The sequence below is a fragment of the Ornithodoros turicata genome, chromosome 4 (assembly GCF_037126465.1).
Source record: "Ornithodoros turicata isolate Travis chromosome 4, ASM3712646v1, whole genome shotgun sequence".
NCBI lineage: Eukaryota > Metazoa > Arthropoda > Arachnida > Ixodida > Argasidae > Ornithodoros > Ornithodoros turicata.
In genome coordinates, this window is record NC_088204.1 from 9,125,509 (window position 1) to 9,146,995 (window position 21,487).

General features: G+C 47.4%; 3 protein-coding genes across 4 annotated transcripts; 2 read left to right on the forward strand and 1 right to left on the reverse strand.

Moving 5' to 3' along the window:
* Positions 1–2,723: 2,723 nt before the first annotated feature.
* Positions 2,724–5,285, forward strand: LOC135392685 (probable peptidoglycan muropeptide transporter SLC46). Of its 2 annotated transcripts, none has more exons than XM_064623411.1 (7): positions 2,724–2,853; positions 2,999–3,397; positions 3,455–3,993; positions 4,045–4,284; positions 4,526–4,609; positions 4,662–4,818; positions 4,869–5,285. In XM_064623411.1, the coding sequence occupies exons 2-7, from the start codon at positions 3,036–3,038 to the stop codon at positions 5,146–5,148; spliced, it is 1,662 nt and encodes a 553-aa protein (XP_064479481.1). In that variant the 5' UTR covers positions 2,724–2,853; positions 2,999–3,035; the 3' UTR covers positions 5,149–5,285. The 2 variants fall into 2 exon arrangements, with proteins under 2 accessions (XP_064479481.1, XP_064479482.1); XM_064623412.1 differs by having other exon boundaries at positions 3,009–3,397.
* LOC135392686 (uncharacterized) lies at positions 5,281–6,431 on the reverse strand. The gene has a single exon (XM_064623413.1). It carries the CDS (start codon positions 6,353–6,355, stop codon positions 5,342–5,344), a length of 1,014 nt encoding a protein of 337 aa, XP_064479483.1. The 5' UTR covers positions 6,356–6,431; the 3' UTR covers positions 5,281–5,341.
* Positions 6,432–10,028: 3,597 nt separating this feature from the next.
* LOC135390969 (proton-coupled folate transporter-like) lies at positions 10,029–21,246 on the forward strand. The gene is made up of 8 exons (XM_064620988.1): positions 10,029–10,170; positions 12,001–12,124; positions 12,687–13,575; positions 15,177–15,319; positions 15,374–15,470; positions 15,527–15,610; positions 15,696–15,852; positions 16,488–21,246. The coding sequence occupies exons 2-8, from the start codon at positions 12,047–12,049 to the stop codon at positions 16,579–16,581; spliced, it is 1,542 nt and encodes a 513-aa protein (XP_064477058.1). The 5' UTR covers positions 10,029–10,170; positions 12,001–12,046; the 3' UTR covers positions 16,582–21,246.
* The last annotated feature ends 241 nt before the right edge of the window (positions 21,247–21,487 follow it).

Consider the following 21,487-nt stretch of genomic DNA (forward strand, 5'->3'; position numbering starts at 1 on the left):
AGACTTTGGGTGCATTAAGTGCCTGCTCCAGAGTGCGAGTGTTTGGCACTCCTACTGTTAAGTCGTTACGCTCGCACTCAGTTTCGTACGTGAGCGCGCTCTTAACGCCCCAGCTTTTGGAGGGTGCAAGATAAAGGGGTCTTGTGCTCTGTCACGTGACCTCTTCCCTCCTCCCCATGAAAGTGAAGAAAGACGTGGGGCGGCAGCAGAGTAGAAAGGGAGAAATGTGAGCACAGTGGGTGTGTTCAAGCGTCCAAGTGGCGTTTAATAGCTGTTCTGTTAAGTAAAATTTCATGTAAAGTTAAGCATGTTTCTGTCTAAAGTTTCATACTCCAGGAGCATGAAACTTTGAGCATCCGGGAAGGAGTAAGGAGAGCAGCTACTTAACGTGCCCAATGTCTGTACAGTTCCTCCTGGAGTAAGCCCAGGATGCATACCAACCCCCCCCTGCCCCCCCCTACTCCTTCCTGCTGTCCTCTCTCCATCTGCCCACGTCTGTACACCGCTGATAGCCGCAGTTGCTTCGCAGCGCTACCACATAATTTTTATTTAAAAAATGCTTCAACTCATTCGAACTTTCAGGCCACGAGAAACTAAGTGCGATTTCGGGTGACGCATCTGGTAATCCGAGCGAGAGCGCCGAGGTCTAGTGCACGCTCTGCAAGGGGAGTCGCTCTGGGGCTGTCATCACCAGTGATTTATCCGGACTCTCCCTACCCCCCCCCCCCCCAAATGTTCAGGGACACCCCCCTTCCCTAACTCCTGTGTACCCCCTACAGGGGGTGCTCACGCGATTTCAGCTTTAAACATTTGTAGGTAATGATATGTCAAGCCGTAATGACGGAACTATAGTATCGCCCCCCCCCCCCCCCCCCCCAATTCTTCCGAACACCCCTCCAAGTTTGGGTTTCTGGATAAACCACTGGGCGTCACCCGAATTTGTCGGAATCTCTACCGCTCTTCTACGATGGTCGCTACGCATTGTGAACTTACGGCAGCATCGTTGGCGTCGTCGCGCACTTGCACAAGTATAGCTTGCGAGAAGCAGGTCACATCTTCCGCTTTGTCATTCACATTATCGGTGTCAATTGAACTTCCATCGCTACTGTCGTAAAGATCCATGCCGTCAATGGTGAACGCAACAAAGAAACAGATGACAGGCACATAGCCGCAGGAGCAATGTAATACGTAGCAGACGGCACTCGCGAGGCGCATATATACGCGTGCTCGCCGTCGAGAGCGGAAGAAGAGAGTTGAGGGCAGTTTTGACTCTGCCTCTCGCAGCAAGAGCCAAAAAACTGCTCTTGGGGCGAGCGAACTGCTCCGTAGTGCATCACCCGAACACGCGGCTCTTGCTCGGCTGCGTACCCACATGCGGCAACGCGTTTGCGGAGCGGAAAATTCTTGCCGCGGTGCGGGAGAAGCCGCTTCCGCTTCTCTTCGACCGCGCAATGCACGATTTTTAGCGGCATGCCTCGCATCTTCGTACAATCCGGTGGTCGACGGAAATTGCGTCAAGCTCATGTTTTCTTCCGGCCACCCACGCAGTTTGCAGCACGTTGACAGCATCGATATCTTGAGAGCCGCGGAAACCGCACGCGGCAGCGGCTGCTGGGCGGCAAGCACCTGGAAATGCACATATTCGCTGGTCGTCTGCTTTGTACTCCAAGTCTGTTTCACGCTACGAAAGAAGACTGTCGACGAAGTACTACCACATACTCGGCATGACTTGTGAACACTGGAAGTATTGTCCACTATTTACGGTTCCTGCACAACCCACATCCCCCCGTCACATATTGCGACTATATCAAACCTCCGACATGACACCCAGGCTCATCAACTGGGCCAGAGGATGTGCTACGATTGAAGGAGACCAAAATGCACCTTCGCTGATCGTCTGCTTTGTACGCCAAGTCTGTCCCGTTACGAACGAAGATTTTCATCAAATTGGGACAGAGGAGGTATTAGGATCGGCGAAGATCAAAATGCATGTGCATTGAAGCGTACTGGGCCATATGTGACATCGAGACTTGGACGTACCCGGGTTCGATTCCCGGAGCTGACTGTGCTGTATTTTTTTCCTGGGTTTTCCCCCGGGGGTGGGGGGGGGGGGGGCTTTCAGACATATGTCGGGACAGTTCCCTTATAGAAGTCAGCCCAGGATGCACATTCCTGTTAGTCGTGACGTTGCCCACCTCTGTGAGGCCGACAAAGGCGAGTCCTTTCATTAGCACTACCACCACCAAGACTAGTGGAGATGAGGTGTTGTCCTAATCTTTCTAGCTTTCGGAATATTGGATGACGATGATGACAAGAGTATTGAAAAATATGACAGTTTGGGCCAAAAACCATAACGCAAATGCCCATAGAATACAAGAAAAGAACACTATCTCTGAGTGTGATCCTTGCGACAGTTCATGGAGGAACACGATGTGGTCGACTGCGAGTCAAAATGGTTCATCCCTTCTCTTCAAAATACCTTTGGACTCAATCGTCATCAACGTCAAAAGTGCCAAACCTTATAGTAACGATGAAGACACGCCGTGTGATGTGCATTTATGGTGGACGACAGAATATCTAACAACGTTTTGCAACGTCCTAAGGCACCCCCTATCATACACTATCCAGGTCGCTTGCGTACAATGCTGTAATGTGTAGTCCGTGTCGTTGCTGAAGTTCCCTGTGTAGCAATGCAATCTGTAACTGACTGAATGGGACATATGGGTGCTGGACACCATGTGCCAGCGCGAGGCTCGCGCTTCCCCAAAGTTGGCTTGAATGACTCCGCGCTCTCCCAAAAGTCCATGAACCGGCGAAAAGGCGCCTCTCGCCTTTACTTCGTCTGCCACCAGCGTGAGTAACTGCTTTACAAAGGGTCATTTTCCCATTATGCACTCTGTAGCAGTGTCATATGTGAAGACACATACCCTGGATAGTTGTCACCCCTGTATTGCTTGAACAGGTCGTTCCCTCCTAGTATAGCAGGCACCTGTTTCAGCGTTGCGCAGAGCTCGTCCGAACGCGAGCTCGGCGCGATGACTGGAAGCCCGGAATGCACCGTGGACAAGTGCGTGTGCCAGCAGGGACCACCCCTTCTGTCCGTGCACTGGAGCGACGTCTGGGCTGCCCTGGTGCGGAGCCAAGCGTTGTGCGCCTTCCTTCTCGTCTACACCATGTCGTACGCTATGCGTCTTTTCATCACGCAAGACCTACTACTCACGAAGACGTGCCTGTATCATTTTCGCCTGGATCCCTTCCTGTGCGCCAATGTCAGTAACTGGACAGAGACGAAGGACTCCATCGAACGTGTAGCCAACAACTACAGCCTGTTCATGCTCCTGGTACAGCTGACGCCGGCAGCCGTGCTTTCTATTTTCCTCGGTCCCTGGTGCGACAAGTGAGTGTGTGTGCTTGAGGGCAACATGCCATCCCTCACAAGCAGATTACCGTTTAGGTACGGCCACAAGATACCCATCTTCATGGCAACCATGGGTGGCGTCTTCCAGGACCTCGGCACCATCTACACTGTCGTGGACATGGGGGCACCGCTATACGCCAACGTTTTGTGCAGCCTTCCGAACGGCTTTAGTGGTGGTCTGGTATGCGTACTGACTGCAGTGTGTAGCAACGCGTCCCTCTCCAGCCAAGGGCCCCTGCGTACTTTGCAGTTTCTCATTGTGCTAATGTCAGCCATGATAGGCATGGCATGCGGCCAGCTCGCGGCTGGACATGTCTTCCGTTCGGGTGGTTATTTGCCAGTATTTGCGATGTCGGCCGGTATGTTGCTCGCCTGCTTACTCTGGGTGGCCCTTGTCATCAAGAACCCACCAACCGCACATAAGGCCGACTGTAAGACCATGTGTAAGGATCTATTGCAGGTGCGCAACTTTGTCAACGGGATTCTTGTAGTGGGCCGAACGAGAACGCATAAGGGACGGGCACAGATTCTACTGCTCATGTCTTCCATGTGTACCATTCTTTTCGTTTCTGAAGGTATAAGCCTTACGGTTTCCGCGGGTACACAGCTCAATGAGGTCCATGCAGGTACGCGGGGCATCAACTTCTTTTACGCCAAGAAAATGTACGATTGGGACGTGAGCAAGTACTCGGACATCAACGCGGGCTTCCTGTTCCTCCGCATGGTCAGCGTGAGCGTATTTGTTATCTTGGCCAACGTGTTGCTTCGTCTCTCCGACTGCACCATCGCCCTCATAGGGATCTGTTGCGGCATCATGCAGAGCGTCAGCACGGCACTTGCTAGAAACGAGATTCTGTTCTATGTGAGTAAGTACGTTTATCCGTTGTCATTCCTTAGGTCCTAGGGGGCCACGGAACCAATCTTTTAGAGACAAGGGTTTGCTGCCGGCTGACTCGGGTGCATCGTGGATGCAGCGCAGCTTTGTGAACCTCTTGAAATTGTGTGACATTGCCAGTAATGACACGAAAGATAATTTCGTCCTCTTTTCCACTTTTCGTCCTCCGGATATGTAAACACTAGTGGCCATGACCAGGACACTCTATGCAGGTTACCTTCTGGGTACCTTAGACGCGTCTGCACCGATCGGTATCAAGTCCCATGCCTCCAAGCTCCTTGACCGAGACGAGACAAGTAGGTCTGGTTACCTGCACGTCGCGTGGTGTCTTATTAGCCTCACCCTTAGCCCAGGTGTTCTCTGTGTGGATCGCTGTGGAAGCCTTGACCCCCATCGTGGGCTACGTCTTTGGTTCCCAGGTCTACAATGCGAGCATCAACTTCTACCCGGGCATGCCCTACGTCATTTACGTCATCTTTGAGCTTTATCCCTTGGGGTCTGTCCTGTACGTAGCAAGTCCTCGAGGCACGCACGTTTTGACGAATTTCAGTGCAGGTATTGCTGGTTCGCGTACCGCGACAAGGCTTGTTCTTGCCCCTGCGCTTCCTGCCTTCAGGCGTACGCTACCGGAGGTGTGTGTCTAGCGCCCGGTTCCTCTCACCAGGGTGCGAAGCCAGCTGCGCTTTTTGATGAATCTTGGCCACAGAACCTTGATAGCGGGGCTTCGACATCGGCGGACATAGCGCTCAAAAACTGCTCGCCTGTAGAGCCCCATACAGCCAGGCACAAAAATAGTAAATATGTAACGACGCCGAACTATGCTTTGGAGCATTAGATATGTGATGACGTTGTACTGTACGTTGGAACAGTAAGGCGAAAGGTACTGGCATCCCACTGGAATCCGTCATCGGTCCCGGGATGTGCTCAGTAGACTAGCGCTTTCAACTAGTTAGTGCAATAAAGTTACTGTAAAGTAAATCGTTGTTTATTATAGTCTTATTTGTTCATTAGTAGTTGACATATGTTTCCTACAATAAGAGTAAGCAAAGTGCTCCAATATAAGTCACCCACGTGAAGGCCAAGCGAGCGGCATCGTTCCACAGGGCTGTGCATTCGATGCCGTACCTGGAAAATGATTCCCTCACTATTCCGGCGACATACTGACGAGCGGACCTGTCCCTGCCGCAATGATTTCCTTTGAGCGCTGCCACTGCACAGTCCCGGAACACTTTGAGCTCCTCGCAAATGTCGGACTTTGAGTGCGCGTCCCGCGTTCGAATGATACTGTAACCTTCCTTCTGGCACTGCAGCGTCCTCTGTCGCAGGTCTTCGAATCGGCAGAAGTTGCTGACCTCCTCATCGTCTTGTTTGGTAGCGGGGGCTTCCTGGTAGTGTCCTCTCTGCGCTTCCTTGCACGCAGAGCTGTACTCGTTAAGGACAGTGTGCGAAAAACGCAGCAGTTTGTCCATCAGGTCCTGGTTGCTTCGACAGTCCTCGTTTTGAAATATGGGTTTGACGCAGCGCTTGTAGTCGCGCACTGCACGGCACGTCTGTTCCCTGTCCCTGTAGACGTTCAAAGTAGCTACGAATTTCTGGAATGTTGTGCCACATTTCATGTGCTGGTTGATCACCTGCTTGCCGTCACAATCATCGGGGGCGTACTCCTGTCGACTCATGGAGCAGCTCCAGTTGTAGTCGTTGACGTTCACCCGCATCCTCTGCCGTTCCCTCTGGTAGATCTGGGCCACTCTGTGACACCGAGTGCGGTTCAAGGCGCGATTGACGCAGTTTGAATACTGACGCAGTCGCGCGCAGGATTGGGCGCGGTCGCCCTTGCTGTACAGTCGCATGATTTCGTCCAAGTGCTGTTCACACGTAGCCCGCAATTCTAAGAAGGCGTCTTCACGGCAGCGTTGTCGGGACCGTTTGACCTGTTCGTTGCTCTCATCGTCCACCTGCGACTGGGCAGCATATGCTACGGGACGGACGGCCAGGGCGAGGTGTCCAGCGAGCAGAAGGATCAGCAACCCAAGCGAGAGCATCGCACCGCCCTGGGTTCTGTCCCGCCGTAGCTTTGTAGAAGGCACGTGCCCCTTGCAGCATGTGCAACATCTGACCACAAGATGCATAATGTGCATCAGGTTTGGGAATCAGGCTGTAACGGTTGCATCTTGTGACGTGAGGCCCTCACAGAGCTTTTCCCGTTCATTAATATCCACGGAGTGCAGAACACATGAAGTCACCACATAATGTGAAAGCCTGAGCCTGGCTACACAAAGGGACGACACGCAACTCACGTCTCAATCGTCCCTTTATGTGCCCAGACTCAGTCTTTTACATTATGGATTTCATCCACCAGATAGCCTGCATCTACGCCATTTTGTCAGTTATTTTGACATATTAAGACACCTGCCGCATATGTTTTGCGTCTCCTGCCGTTACGCTTCCATCTTATCCGAGGCGAATTCATATTTTTTTTTCTCACGGGACGGAGGGGGCGGTATCGAACTGCATGCTTGTACAGCTCTCGTCAACCTTAATAATAACACTGTAAAAAATTCGGTCTCGTTTCCGAGCGTGATAACAGCCACCCTGGAGGAACTGGGGGAATGTTAAGTGAACAAAATCCTTGCATCAAACTAACAAAATAATTTTGTTCAATTAAGATTTCCTCACGGCTCCAAGGGTTGTTGTAATCGCGCTAAGGAACGAGACCATATTTGTTTCAGTGTTATTATTAAGGTTGACGGGAGCTGTACATACATTGCATAAGATCAGACGATGACAGAAATTGAAGGGGAAGGGCAAAACTTTCGGACTCCTTGGAGATCCGAGTTATATCTCATATGGATAAGGCCCAAGTTACCAGAACGCCCAAATGTTTATCAGACCACCCTCCCCCCCCCCCCCCCACACACACAGACATGCACACAGAAAAGGGCCTTTTGAGCATTTGGGTTAAATGAGCAGGGCGGGATAAGGTGTCCTGAAGGCCAAAACAGTCATGTGGCCCAGATGGTCACACGGGCCGAAAGCCAGGAAGAAAGACTAAGCCTGGATATTTTCTTTCCTCGCGTGCACTGATGCCCGCATTGTGCGACACGTACGTTAGATTTAGAGTTCCGATAACATACGAACAAAGAAAATATCTAGGTCGCGCCTAGTCTTCCTCCGTGGTTTTCGGGCCCTATGACTATTTTGGCCTTCTGGGGATTTCGGCCCCCTGGACACCTTATCCTGCCCTGCTCATTTGACCCAAATGCTAAAAGGCCCAAATTTTTTTGAAGTCTCAGGAGCATTTGGGCCATGTTGGGACATGTTTTCTACATGAGTGAAAGTGGCATGAGTGAGAGAGTGGTTGGTTTGTCCCTTCGGATGACGCACCCTTGGAAGTCGCTGTGGAGGTGTGTTCCCAAGGAGCACAATGTACTGAAACTTAAGTGCAATAGGGGTGGACGGTATGTGTCTTATCGATGTTCTTTAGTTTCACGAGCCTGTTCAAGGCCTTCCACCTACCCGTGCACCAGACTTCCAGTACATTGTGCTGCTTGGGTTAGCTTAGCTCAATAGACCTCTACCCGAGAAACGTCATCATGACGTACAGACCGTACAGACGGTAGACAGACCAAAACCGAAACAAACCGGACGGGGAAGTCCGGGTTCCACAAATCGGCTCTTGTTCAGTAGAACCGAAGGTCGAGTCCCTTTCAGGGATCATCATAATCCCCTCAAGACTGCGGCTTTCGGGCGCGATCTTGTTCGGCCCTAGCTTCTAGCGTAGTTCAAGTCTACCAAATTGGTTTTGCTGTCGAACGCTATGACGTCATTTGTTTACAAACAGGGAGAGGTCTATTGGTAGAGCCCTGGACCGGTAATCCAGAAGACTAGACGCAAAATTGTCCACGGCACGCAGTGAACGTCACGCGTAGCATATTCCTTTTTATCTTCCTTGCGAGAAGGCACACCAGGTATGTTTAACAACCCCCAAACGACCGAATCCCCCCGCCTCGCGGGATTATTTCTGCCTGCCGCTTACAGCCACATTATTTCCATTTATGTAATCGCCTGAAAGCACCTGTGCATGATATCGACGCAATGATGTCATTCCCGGAATAATTTTCTTCAATAACCATAAACAATACACACACATATGCTGGGAGCATGTCTATTTCCCAGGCAGTGATAGCCGGGCTGCGTGCACGTATCATATCCTTGAACAGTCATTGTTCGGGCCTGTGGAGTGCTCCCGCCGCTGGTTTATCTCGACTCGACTCTTCTTTCATCACGATCAAGGTGAATCCTTAGCAGTATTTCAGGATTGCCCCAGGGCATACGCCCGGTACTACTCCCCCCCCCCGCCCCCCAAATCCGGTACTGTTTATCATATAAAAATTTTATTGTTCTGTGCTGATCTATTGTATGTGCGATGTCAATAAAATTACCTGTTAAGAGTCGCAGTTGTGCCGTCGCCTATGTCTGGCTGTGCTGCGCCTACCACATGAGTGTTCGAAAAAGTCCCACTGTTAAGAAAAATCCGCCAACCCCGCAAGCAGTGATTTCCCCAGAAATTCACTGCTGGGGGGGGGGGGGGGGGGGGTATGCTTTGTGAAGGTTCCACTTATGGAATTTTTCTTAGACACGGAAAGAATCGTGGCACAATGGTGACATATCTGCACAGCTTTCCCGTTTTATTTGTACATGTTATTACGTTAGAACACAGTACATTAGAATACAGATTCATTATGAACGGCATTTCAACATTAAGATGCATAATCGCACGACCGACAAAGAAAGAAGACTAGCACCTTGTCTCACGAAGCTCAATGAATACTTTGCAACCAACGGTGAAAACCTTAGACGAAACCAGAATACCTTGCTTGATTCAATCCGGCGCAAATGGTTCTTGATGATCCTCATTGCGTTTGCGTGCCCGCACGCATTTTTGCTCGTATATGCGCGCAATACACTTTCAAATTATTTTGGACAAAGATCATCTGCATGACTGTGGTCCTACAGCCCAAGTTTGACAGTATAGGATGTAATTCGCTGCGCCGGGCTCATTACCAGAACGTGTTGGTGGCCGAGCTGGGTGGGGTCACCTGAGAAATTTCAGGGGGGTTGCAAAAATGCAGGGAGGGTGTACCCCCTCCGCCCCCAACCTCCTTGCTGATGTGCAGGCCCCGCGATGTGCCTTTGCCTCAGGCCCCGCACACCGGCCCTGGGTACAGGATGCCGGTGTGCGTGGTGTGCCTTTTCCTGTACTCCATTGATTACAATTGATCTTTGTGTTTTACAGATCCAACTATTGACCGCAGTCATTAATTAAAAAAAAAAAGCAGACATATTTTTCTGTGGGTCGCCTAAAGCCTCCGAGAACCGAGCTTTCTCATGCGCTGAACCGCTAACCAAAACGTTATGTCGTCTAAATGAGTTGAAGAACAATCTAAAACAGTGTCTAACTGGAACCGAATCATACCGCCTTGAGCGTACAGCTAAAACATCTTGATTTGGAAAGCATGCTGCCGTCCGAATTTCGCGCGCCTACACTACCACTCTACTCATTTGTTTTGCCGGCGTTGGTCTTATCAGTCGCGTTTAACGGTAGGGAGCTTACGCCTAGAGAAGTTTGGCTTGGAGATTACTTTATTTGCATCTAGTAATCTTTGGCACATACCCGTTTCAGATAATTCACTAATATTTTCCACCCACCAGGGGTCGGCGGCGTTGCTGTGGGTGTTTGGCCGTTTGGCATTCAGCGATTTCGCTGTGCTGTGTTGATCGTTGGTGATACTTTTATTTCTTTTCTTGCCGAGTGTGTTGCTCGTCGTGGCTCCCATCGTTCATTTACTCGCTCGCGGTGAGCTGGGAGAAAAATCTCCTTTCATTCTTCATGTTCGCGCGAATGTGCCGGAACGAGTGATTGATGTGCATCATCTGAGTTGTCTCATCGTCGTTTTGTTGCCATTTTTGCTATCGTTTATGTAATGGACAGCCGTCGCCGGAAATGAAGATTGCCAGCTCGTAATTAGCTTGAGTGTCTCGCGCGTTGGTACCTTACTGCAAAGTCCGCACCGGTTATCTTACGGTGATAGCACGTAGGTGTTGCTCAACTTCATTGGCGGCAGACGAGGGGAGCATGGGCCGTTCTACCTAATGGGAAAATTAAAGAATAGCAATTAAGATCGGCAAGAATATGTGTAAGAGACGTCGGCGGTTAATGTCATCGCGTATTGCTAGGCAAAAAACTCGTTTTGTCACGAGAAACGGAAATGATGAATGCACAGGTAAATGACTCGGTACGACGGAAGAAACAAGGAACGCAACATTTTGATTTCTCTGTAGAGCAGGGGTCTCAAACACTTGCAGCCCACAATCAACTATTCTGTGACCCGAGGGTCATAACCACCGAACTGAAAGAAGCTGCCCTTTCAAAAAAATTAATAAAAAATTAGGAATGAAACCACGATTTCAGGCATTGTTTTTATCCTTGCCCTGTGTAGTGCTGCTCCTGTCCATGTTCAGCAGCGGTTACATATGTGGGCGCCTGTGGCTCATGAACCTCAACAATTACGACCACGGCAAGCTGGTATTCGCGTGTACACTAGATTAAGATGAGGTCATAATTCTCACAGTTTAATTTTAAGTTTACAAGCTCATTGACGCAGCAGCCTCTCTGGATGCCATCTGCGGGAAATTAGAAAGGAACAGAGGAGGGAAGAAATCGAGACGGAATTCCAGTGATGTACTGCTTGCAACATACGTGTCAGAGACCGACAGCTCGCTGTTTACCTGGTCTGGAATCTCCAGGTGTTTGCAAGGTTGTTTTTTTTACTAATACACACATACTGGATAGCATGTGCCATACGTGTCAGTTGATCTGAAGAAGCAATCTTGCAACACCTGTAGAGTTAAGACGGGATAAATCGTGAGCCGTCGATTTCAGGCAAGTATGTCACAAGCAGTACATGGAACATTGTATTTTTTTTTTTTTAGGAGTCATGTTAAAGCAACAAAACCCGAAACCATCCAGTGTCGATGAAGTCAGATTGCATTTTCTCTCGTAGTTTTCTATTTCTTTTTGAAAGTTGAAACTGTACGCAAACGCAACAATAGAGTGTGTAAATAGGAGATAATTTCAGTGCTCCTTAACATGGTCATAATTGATTGTGAAGAAATACGCATTTTTCTGGAATCGTTTTTCATGTTTTCAGTACCCGATTTGGAAAGGCAGCTTATTTCTCTTGGTGTGTCAAAGAGGAGTTTTTCAGTAATATGACTTGTACACACTGTCCAGTTCCACAATATCTGCACCGGTCCTGTTTTTTTGTATATTTTTATTTGATGGTATTTTGGGGGTATTTTATGGTGCATCGCAGTAATTCCTTTTAATTTATGGTAATTTCCTCCCTTAGAACATAAAGAAACAGGTGCATTATGAAGCTAAACTTATAAAGCATTATGTTGACTTGAACAGGAAAGCAATACGCAAGCGAGCTGGTATCATGTCATGTGTTATGTGCCTGTCCATCTGTTCGTCTGTCTCTCTTTACCGAAGTTCATCAGTATGTTGTGAACATCACATTGACTTGTTGACTGTGATGGGCATGAAAACAACCTTGATAGTCTTTCTTTCATGATACTGCTTAAAGCTTCGGTAGTGAGCGTATGTTCATTGCTCTTATTCTAGTGGTGTCCACTTGCCAGGAGGATGTGATTTTCAGCGAGAGCTACCGATGCGCTTCTTCTTGCCTGACAGAGCAGAAGGAAGTCAGGTGCCCCTCCTGAGGACCAGGATCAGCACAGACATGCAGGTCTTTGTCTTGTGCGCTTAAAACTGCCGCATTTTTTTAAAAATTATCGAAGCGAACGACATGGTTCGTTTGAAGAATGAGTTTTGATTTTAATATTGGAGCGCCCAGTTGTACATCTTCAACGTCTTCGAAGACAGTTTCGGATACCTTACCGTATTAGCATCATATCACCCTAGCCATTTCAACATTCTCAGTTTCATGAAGAATCTGTGGAGTAACCTCAAAGAATATCGCCTATTCCAAGAACTTTGTCGATATTGGGTATTTGGCCACGTCTTAATATTGTAGCGCTTTGGTTTGTTTCCACAGCAAAATCGAATTAACTGTGAGCATATATATATCATACTCTGCTGTAAACAAAGAGAGGTTTAGCCACCAGTTTTACAAAGGTGGGTTTTCATTTTTTACGTGTCACCATCTTCCTTTACAATTCGGTCATTTTTGCACACTCACCAGAGATACGCGCTTTTCTGAGTCTGGTATGCTCTGTATCACGATACTTTTTCTTCACTTTCCCTGCCTCACTTTACCAAGACGTCATTCCTTTCTCTTACCTCCACAGAGCAACAGCAATGCCGTGGAGAGGCAACGGTCGACCGACACGATTGTCCTCAAGGAAGGAGGCCGCGTGGACTGGTTCCTCTTTGTGCGCAAACTCCACCTGGAGCTATTCCTCTTTGTGTTTGCCATGTCCTACTCGATGCGACTCATCCTCACGCAAGACCTGTTCCTCACCAAGGCCTGCTGGTTCCTCTACAAGATGGACAACGCGGCCTGCCGGAACCTCTCCTGGAACATTACCATCAAGGACGACGTCACCCGGCACGCCAACATCAACAACTTATGCCTCTTCTTAATCCAGTTTGTGCCTGCAGGACTGCTGTCCATATTCCTCAGCCCGTGGAGCGACAAGTATGGGAGTAAGATTCCAATCTTGGTGGCCGTAGTTGGGGGTATCGTTCAGGACCTGACCACACTGGTCACTGTGCTGGTGTGGACGACACCCACCTATGTGACTGTTCTCTGCGGAGTTCCCAACGGCCTGAGCGGGGGCCTCGTCTCCGTCTGCGCGTCCGTCTACAGCAACGGCGCAAAGACCGTGTCCGCCGAGCTGAAGACGGTCCGCTTCGCGTGCATTCTGACGGCGTTGACACTGGGGTTTCAGTTGGGGATGTTTGTCGGGGGTCAGATTTTCAACGCGGCAGGTTACCTGCCCATCTACGCGACATCTGCGGGCCTCTTGGCACTCATGGTGACGTGGATATGGTGGACGGTGCCTTTTAGTTCCCAGCTGTACTGCACAGGGAGAAGAGAGCTTATTCGAGATTTGCTCAAGGTGAACAATTTTAAGGCGGGCTTTCAGTCGGTGTTTCGTCGGCGGCCCGGCAGGAATCGAACTAAGTTGTTGCTGATGATGCTGTCCCTGTGGTTCATTCTCTTCAACAGCGAAAGTGAGTTCAATCCACACTTTGGTACTTTTTTCCCTCGCGGACATTCTTAGAAACGGTAGCAGACGACAACCTGAGACACACTATGCACCTGCTGGCATCACAACACAGTCATTAGAACAAGGCTGTCTTTTCTGGCCATGTTGTACCCTTAAAAAGACAGTCTGAGCTGTGGGTAGATCATAGCTCTATATTGTAAACCTATGATCCGAATGTCTTGAATCCACAACCGTACAGTTGCAGTATGGTTGTTGACAGTTGTAAACAGTACAGTACAGTACAGTACAGTACAGTAAAGATGCCGACATAGTGAAGTAGTTTGGTGGACAAACGAACTTCAATATAAGGAGACTCTACTATATCGGAGTTGAGTTGGACTGTACGTTACATGCAGATGCCATGTTCAAGACTTCGTCCAACAGAACGTTATAGCATTCTAGATGAACAAGGAAAGCAAGTGGCATGTCTGTTGCGGTTTTGGGTCCACACTGATATAGGTACTAGCTACACACATCAGAGGGCATCGCATGGGGGCAGAGATAAAAGTGACTGTGGACTGTTTCGGGGTATGGTAAAATATAATCATATCAAATATGATAATATATAATCAATATAAGCTTGCGTGGCATTGGTGACTTGATTGCTTGGCAGCGCAGAAATCTGGAGTGACAGTGACAATAGCATCAAAAGTGCTGATTATAAAATTTAATTAACTTAATTGAGATATTTTGCACACTGACTCCGCGGACCATAATCAAAGCTTGTGACGACACATTTGTTTAGCTTTGGTTTTGTCTGTGCTGTCCCTTTAAAGTCGAACTGCTTTGGGAACCATGTCATTCCCTTATGATCTGACTTTTTTCGTGTAACACACGTAAGAATGGGTCACTTACGTTCCCAGAAATACACCCATGTGTGTCAGCGCTATCTATGCCTGCTAGGATTAGCACTGGTAGGTCACCCACAAAAAAAGAAAAAAGAAGGAAAGGATAGAGGAGAGGCAAAAACACCCGATGATACTTGAAGGCACAATTATCGCCCGATTTCTCCCCGAACTACAGATTTAAAAATGGCGCCCGATTTTTCCCTCCCGAATCTGAGAAAGGCATTTAATCCAAAAAATGTCCCTCCCTACACTCTTAAAAATGAACTTCACCGCATAGCATGCTCCTCGCCAACCATCATCTCGAATGATATCGTTATCTGCCCTGATTTGTTGAAAACGGGAGGCGTACGCCTTTTTTGTGACACTTATGCTGTTCATAATTGTCACAAAAAAGGTGTACGCCCCCCATTTTCAACAAATCAGGGCAGATAATGATATCATTCAAGATGATGGTTGGCTAGGAAAGTGCTATGCGGTGAAGTTCATTTTTAAGAGTGTAGTTATAACGTTACCTGCTATATCTCTCTGTTGTCTAAGGATGTTTTCTTTAAAATTACTTGCTCTGATAGTATGGGTTCCTGGTGTCCTATAAGCCGAATTTCTCGTCTCTGAACTTCACCTGGACTTTCAGCCAAGTGTTACAGACCTGCCATACCACAAACTGTAAATGTGCACTCGCGGGACTCTGATTTTGTCGCGCGAAATTGATTTCACGCAGCCGCGCGAAGCATCAACCTGTACTACACGAAGAGCCGTTTCGACTGGGGGCCGCTCAAGTTTTCGAATGTCACTGCCTTCTTTGGCCTCCTGCAGCTGGTGGGAACAGCCATCTGTGTGCTCATTTTCAGCAGGTTCCTGCAGGTAAGGCGTGTGTCCCTTCTTGCACTAACACTAATGGCCCTTTGAAACTGCCAGTGGCGGGACCCAGCCCTTGCCATCATCGGTGTTGTCGTCTTCATGCTGCAGAACATTATCAAAGGATTGGCAACCAAGGAATGGATGTACTACCTCAGTAAGTGTCCCCGTAACACATACCCCCGGGATCGGAATGAAGCAGTGTCGTTACAGGTTATGTAGTGGGATCTCCTGGAGGAGCAGCTGCTGTTGGCATCTCTTCTTATGCCTCCAAGTTGATTAGTCCGTACGAAGCGAGTGAGTTTTATGCTGCTACCCTGCTTCTGGTGGCATACCAAGGGGCAAGGGGGAACAGGTAATGAGACGGAAATGTATGTTTCAGCCAAGGTGTTCTCCTTCTGGACAACGTGCGAATCACTGGTTCCTGCATTTGGAGATGTCTTCTCATCCCTGGTGTTCAACGCTGCTCTGGAGTACCAGCCAGGGTTACCATTCCTTATAGGAGCTGGTCTTCAACTTTTTCCCCTTGCTGCCCTTGTGTGAGTTTTTGTTTATTGTGAACTCATTTGAGCAGAATTTGGCTGCTGACAGAAGAACAAGTGGATGCTGACGTGCCTGACTGCAGTGTGCCATTTCTACTGTGAATGTGTTACTACACATGCTGTGTGTCAGTGATTGAATGTGCATATCTGGAAATTTCAATGGCAACCTGTGATCTTGTTTTCAGAGACGCCTCTTTGATGGGAAAGTGCCCTTTAAATAATGATATATCCAGCTTTATTTCGAGGAGCAACTTCCCAAGGTTCATTCACAAATGCCCGTAAGGTGGTACGCAATTAATAAAGTAAATCTATGCTTCTGTTCAAGGGTGACAGAGAGGTGTACCAAGAACTCGGACCTCTTAATAGAAATGTGCCAAAAATGACAAGCCTTCAAGAAAATTCACAGTACTTTCACTTTATTCCTCAATAAAATGGCACAAAAGTTGCAAGTCACTCTTACGGCAATAGTCAGCGGCTAGTTACAGTACAGCTTGCGGCCGTACTCGTAACTCTGTGCAAATATCCAACCAACCGCTTTTGTGTATACTTTGCGGACACCACAAGTCTGCAAAGTACCCCGAGACTTCGTGAGGCCTCTCTGTGAACATGTTTTTTTTTTTGCCTTCCCTCAGGTATTGCCTGCGTGTGGCCGAAGCAAACCCGGAGGACGACGACGACGAGCTGCTCGGAGAGCCAGAGCCCATGACCAGTCCCGTGGACCAGTAGCCACACCGTGCACGAACCCCCACCTGCCCCATAACCTGCTCACGTGTGCATTTACCTAAGTGTCTTCCGAGATAAGTCGACGTAGATGGCTTGGGTGGTTGCGCAATGTGTTCCGCGTAACCTATGTGCATGCGAGAGTTTTGTATGAAATGGTAGAAGGGCTAGTTGTGACACGTTCATAGGGGAAAACGAAACTTAACAAATGCTCGGCTGGTTCTTTTTTGTGTTTTTTTTTTTTTCGTTTTTTTTTTTTTCTTTTTCCGTTTTTTTATACAAAAAGTTGTATATTTTACCCTCTATTTTATTTTGTGGTTGCTTCCATGTGCCACGACTTTTGAACCAAAAACGATGAGGTATATCTGCCTGTGTAAATATACACCCTTGTAGTGGCTACGCTTCGAAAAATGAGTGCAAGTCAACATCGACGTGTACATCTTAATTGCACTTTTCCTTTCTGGTTCTGTTTTTTTGTTTGTTTTCCTTTTTTTGTAAGTTTTTATCATGCCTTTGCAACTTTACTTTGCTTTTCTTCTGAATTTTTATCTTTTACAAACGACGTTGGCAATTTGGTGGGGATGTCTCGTTTATTTAACGTGAATGGACCTTTTTTTACAATGGCCTATGTGCATGCGCATGACCTTGAGGCGCCAGAGAGGGTTGCCTCCGTCTTCACTAGATGGCACAGTATGTGGACGACAGAAGTGGGGACCAGTGGGGAGACCGCACGAAAGGCGCAAGCTCGTCGGTCCCACTCCGGATCGGTTTTGGTCCTTCGTGCTACCCACGTAGATTTGTTTTGACGCGCGCCGAGTGTGCTTTGCTGGAGAGCCGCTACAATACGACGCGTATGTGAAGAAGGTCCATTGTACTCTGTTTGCACCTCAAGATGGCATTGTTCAACCATGGTCGTGCTTGCCAGCTCTCTGGACAAACTGTGGAAAAAATGGGTCTCCAATAATAGGCCCAGAATGGACTCCAAAATGTTATGAACATTCAGTGTTTGCCCGGCACATTGCGGAGCTTGGTCTTCTATTGTGACTGATTATTTCTGTAAAGTTTTACCGGGTAAACTGAGTAAATTGTTGATAAGGTCACCGTCGAACAGCCACTGGTTCAGTCTCCCTATGCAGTGATTGATTTTGATTAGGGGTGTGCGAATCCGAATATTTTAAGTCGAACTGAATGGGGGGAAAATTCCGAATACCGAATCGAATATCGAATATTAGTGCAACATTTACAATATGTGACTTTCGCACTAAAAGTTTCCATTTTGTAGCCCATGGCTTTAGTGTAATTTTTCTGGCATTAACTGTCACAAGAGAGACATGCAATTCTTCTGTTTAAAGCCCCTACTCTTTAATTTTATGTGAGAGTGCTTCCTGTTTTTCAGGTGAGCCTACACTTACTGGAGTGGTTACCTTCATTTCAAAATTTTATGTCAGGCAGTAGCACATTATACGGATGAGGCTGTAATTGTTTCAGACACCAACAGGCCATTTGTTAAACAAACGAATTGGCATCCTGCCTCAGCTTTGCCCATGAACACCTTTTAGTTTCTTTGCACTTGCCCTAGAAAGTTGCACTACTGAAATTTTAGATGTAAAGGACATCTTTACAACACCTTTCTTGTTCGTGAGATGTAGTCGTTATTCGAGAGTTCTAACTTTTTAAAGGCAACCTCACAGACATCAAATCAAAGTCCCTCGTCGGCACCGCTAAACTGCATGTGGGAGGGGCGCCACCACTTCCACAGACGATGTTTACAAAGCTAACTTCGGATAACGTTATCTTAAACTAAACACCGTCCCGCCTGTGTTGGTCCTGCGGCAAAGGCAATTTCGTAAAGCGGGCTTCACCTCATGCACGGAAGCATCAGGTGAAGCCAACTTTCGGGTTGTGTCGTTCATATTTGTGAAATAGTCGAATATTCGAAAAATCGAATATTGGTTATTCGATTCGCGAACCGAATAGTTCTGGCGTTTGATATTTGATTCTAATTCGAGAACTCGAATATTCGCACAGCCCTAATTTTGATAGGTGAATACTCAAAAGAGCAGTGAAATGCATTGTCAAAAAAGCGAACTACTAGGTAAGATGGCGTAGATGCTGTCACCTGTGTGCCACGTTTCTTCATTGCCCAAGCTCAGGCTCTACTCAACTACCCCCTCCTCTCCCCCCCCCCCCCCCCAAGAAAAAACAGTTAGGAAAAAATATATCCTGAAAACTTCAGGGCTGAGTTATAAGTAGGGCCTGACTTTTTAGGGTTAAACCCGTATCCGCCCGATATTTACCCCCCGAATGAAATCTGTAAAATTCGGGTTTAACCCGAATCTACCCGAAAACATCTGGGCCGCGTGGCACACTCATAAGCGTGCATTCAAATAAAGTTTGATAACATTGCTAAACATTAGTTCCATGTTAAGACAAATTTTTATTAAACAAAAAAAAATCACCCAAATACACCCGAATTCCTGACGACAGAATATGCCGTAACGGGATTTAACCCGAATACACCCGAATTTTCAAATGAAAAATATCACCCGATATTTACCCCCCGAATCTGGCCAAAAATAAAACCCGAAAAAGTCAGGCCCTAGTTATAAGCAGGTATTTGGCATTTGCTCATGCAGCTGTGTCAAGCCTAGATCCCTTTGGTGAAACTTGTGATCTAGTGAGGGTGTTGAGGAGACCGTTCTGTTTTGTGTGACATGGCAGTTGTCTGATTCAATGACGGTGATTTTGACCTCTAGTTACTTCCTTCTAGTTACTTCACCGCTTCTTTACGAAGGGAGGCTGAACGTGGCTTCCTCCTTGCCTTTGTTGATTGTCGACCCCATTTCTGGTGCGTGTTTCCCAAAGATATCGTCTTAGCTGGTTGTGTGAACGTTTTGTGCCCTTACTACTTCTACAACTTTTTGGACAGCGACTCCGACGTTTTGCTGGGTTTTTGTGAAGACTCTTAGGCCACCAGGTCGTGTGACAACAAATTCAAAGAAGTGCCTCGAACAGCTAGCCATTGTTTTGTTGGGCACGCTTTTACTTCTGCAAGCACTTTTCTCGTTCGAATTCTTGTAACGATTTTTTTTTTACAAAGATTTTCTAGGCATTATTAACGAAGCAGGCAACTGCCGGACCTTTCAAGGTTGATTTGGTGCTGCTCTGGAAGTCATTACATTGAACTGGAAGTTGCACTTTACATGCCATACCTCACCACAAGGGGAGGTTTGCACTTTTATTTAAATCTTCTAGTCATACCCTTCGGGAGTTAGCTGATTTTTCGGAAGGGAAGTAAACGCAAACTACGTGTTTAGCAGGATGGCATAGTTTAATGCCTACGAAATTAGACTATTCCTGTTGCCTTCTTATTGCCACTGTTTACAGTTCGCATGTTGTTCATCCTGTGGGAAATGCTCATACAATCATGTACAGTGGGGCCTGTTTACATCAGTGTGGGGGCAATGTTTGCACTCAAGCACTGTTGGAAATAGACAGGTTGTTATTGGCACGTAGTAGGTGAATGCAGGGCTTTCGCACGTCAAATGATGCTGCAGGAGAAGGTGCAACCGCAGTTTATTTGCAGTTGGACATAGTCCTGCAGCTCTGTTTCCTTCAGGCACTGCAGTAAACAAGCCCCACTACATCTTGTCTTTCGTCAAAACAAGTGCAGTTCCCCCCCCCCCCCCCCCCACCTCACCGTTTTTCACCATTGCCTTTCCCCGAAGTGTTTAAAGCGACAGTCAGAGCCCTAACCAAAGCTAAAGAAATGCTAGCTCATGCTTTCTTATTATGCTGGGTATCACTGTGAAAAAAAATACTTCAATTAAATTTGTAGCCAATGATTTATAATTGAATTTATGGCCAGCACTTACTGTCAGTAACATCCAGTTTCTATCACTCAAAGGAATCAAACCCATGGTGTGAGACAGAACTTACCGATTACGTTACTGTACTTGCGTCACCGTGAAACTTGGATATGAATGGGCATTTGATATCTACATATAACTTACAGTTTAATGCAGTTCTAATCTTGAAATCAGTCCACAGCCCCAGACTGCCCCTTTCAACTCTGTTTTCTCGCTGAAAGTAACGTTCCTCGTTTGCGCCCAGTCGCTTTGACCACTCGGTGTTCAGCGCTGAAGTAAAGAGGTTCAACAAGGGTGGTTCGGTGGCTCGTAAACCACACGTCTTTCCCTAGCAATGTGGCGTGCTAAGAAACATGCACTTGTGGCTCAGGATATGCATTTATGCGCACCTGCCTCCTCAACTATTACCCAGATAATATTTTCTGTCTCTATGAAGTATATTTTATATTCATGGGGCCCCCCTCTTTCGACGTACGTCATATTGATTGTTATTGTATGTGAGGCGGACCTTTTTTCACGAGGGGCACAACACACTATATCTCTCTTTCACTGTTTCCGTGATAGCATGTTATACTGGTTCACGTGATTTTAAGGCCATTCATATTACAAGGTGGCTTACGTCACACAAGGAACTCCAAGTGCACAAACTATGAGAACTTCGTTGTTGACACGAGCTCTTTCTTTGCATAACGACGACGTGCTTGCAACTGGTGAACATCTGTTGTGATTTTGCATCGGTATCTGTGTTGCTATATATTGTCACATTATTCGATGAGTGGAATAAAAAAAATCTCCTGTTGAACCTAGTGCAGAGTGTGTAAATATTTGTCTCAGAGACTGTGTCCAAATGTGGCAGAAGGAAGACATTTCTGGGGGAACCAAACATCCGTGCACCTGAATTGTTCGTTGCATCTTTACATTTTATCGATTCTGGTTTCTTATTCCAAGCTGTACAGTTTATTTGTTTTATTTTGTCCAGTGACTACAGATGGCTCCTTTCTGGGAAGATGGCATGATATGGCATGCACAAAAACGTAACCGAA

What these genes read in the sequence shown, in the direction of transcription:
- LOC135392686 (XM_064623413.1), bottom strand. Translation starts at nt 6,355, where the DNA reads ATGCTCTCGCTTGGGTTGCTGATCCTTCTGCTCGCTGGACACCTCGCC.
- LOC135392685 (XM_064623411.1), top strand. Translation starts at nt 3,036, where the DNA reads ATGACTGGAAGCCCGGAATGCACCGTGGACAAGTGCGTGTGCCAGCAG. An exon ending in CTCGGTCCCTGGTGCGACAA is followed by an intron (nt 3,398 to 3,454) that starts GTGAGTGTGTGT and finishes ATTACCGTTTAG; the next exon opens with GTACGGCCACAAGATACCCA. An exon ending in CGAGATTCTGTTCTATGTGA is followed by an intron (nt 4,285 to 4,525) that starts GTAAGTACGTTT and finishes CACTCTATGCAG; the next exon opens with GTTACCTTCTGGGTACCTTA.
- LOC135390969 (XM_064620988.1), top strand. Translation starts at nt 12,047, where the DNA reads ATGCGCTTCTTCTTGCCTGACAGAGCAGAAGGAAGTCAGGTGCCCCTC. An exon ending in CATTCTCTTCAACAGCGAAA is followed by an intron (nt 13,576 to 15,176) that starts GTGAGTTCAATC and finishes GATTTCACGCAG; the next exon opens with CCGCGCGAAGCATCAACCTG. An exon ending in GGAATGGATGTACTACCTCA is followed by an intron (nt 15,471 to 15,526) that starts GTAAGTGTCCCC and finishes GTGTCGTTACAG; the next exon opens with GTTATGTAGTGGGATCTCCT.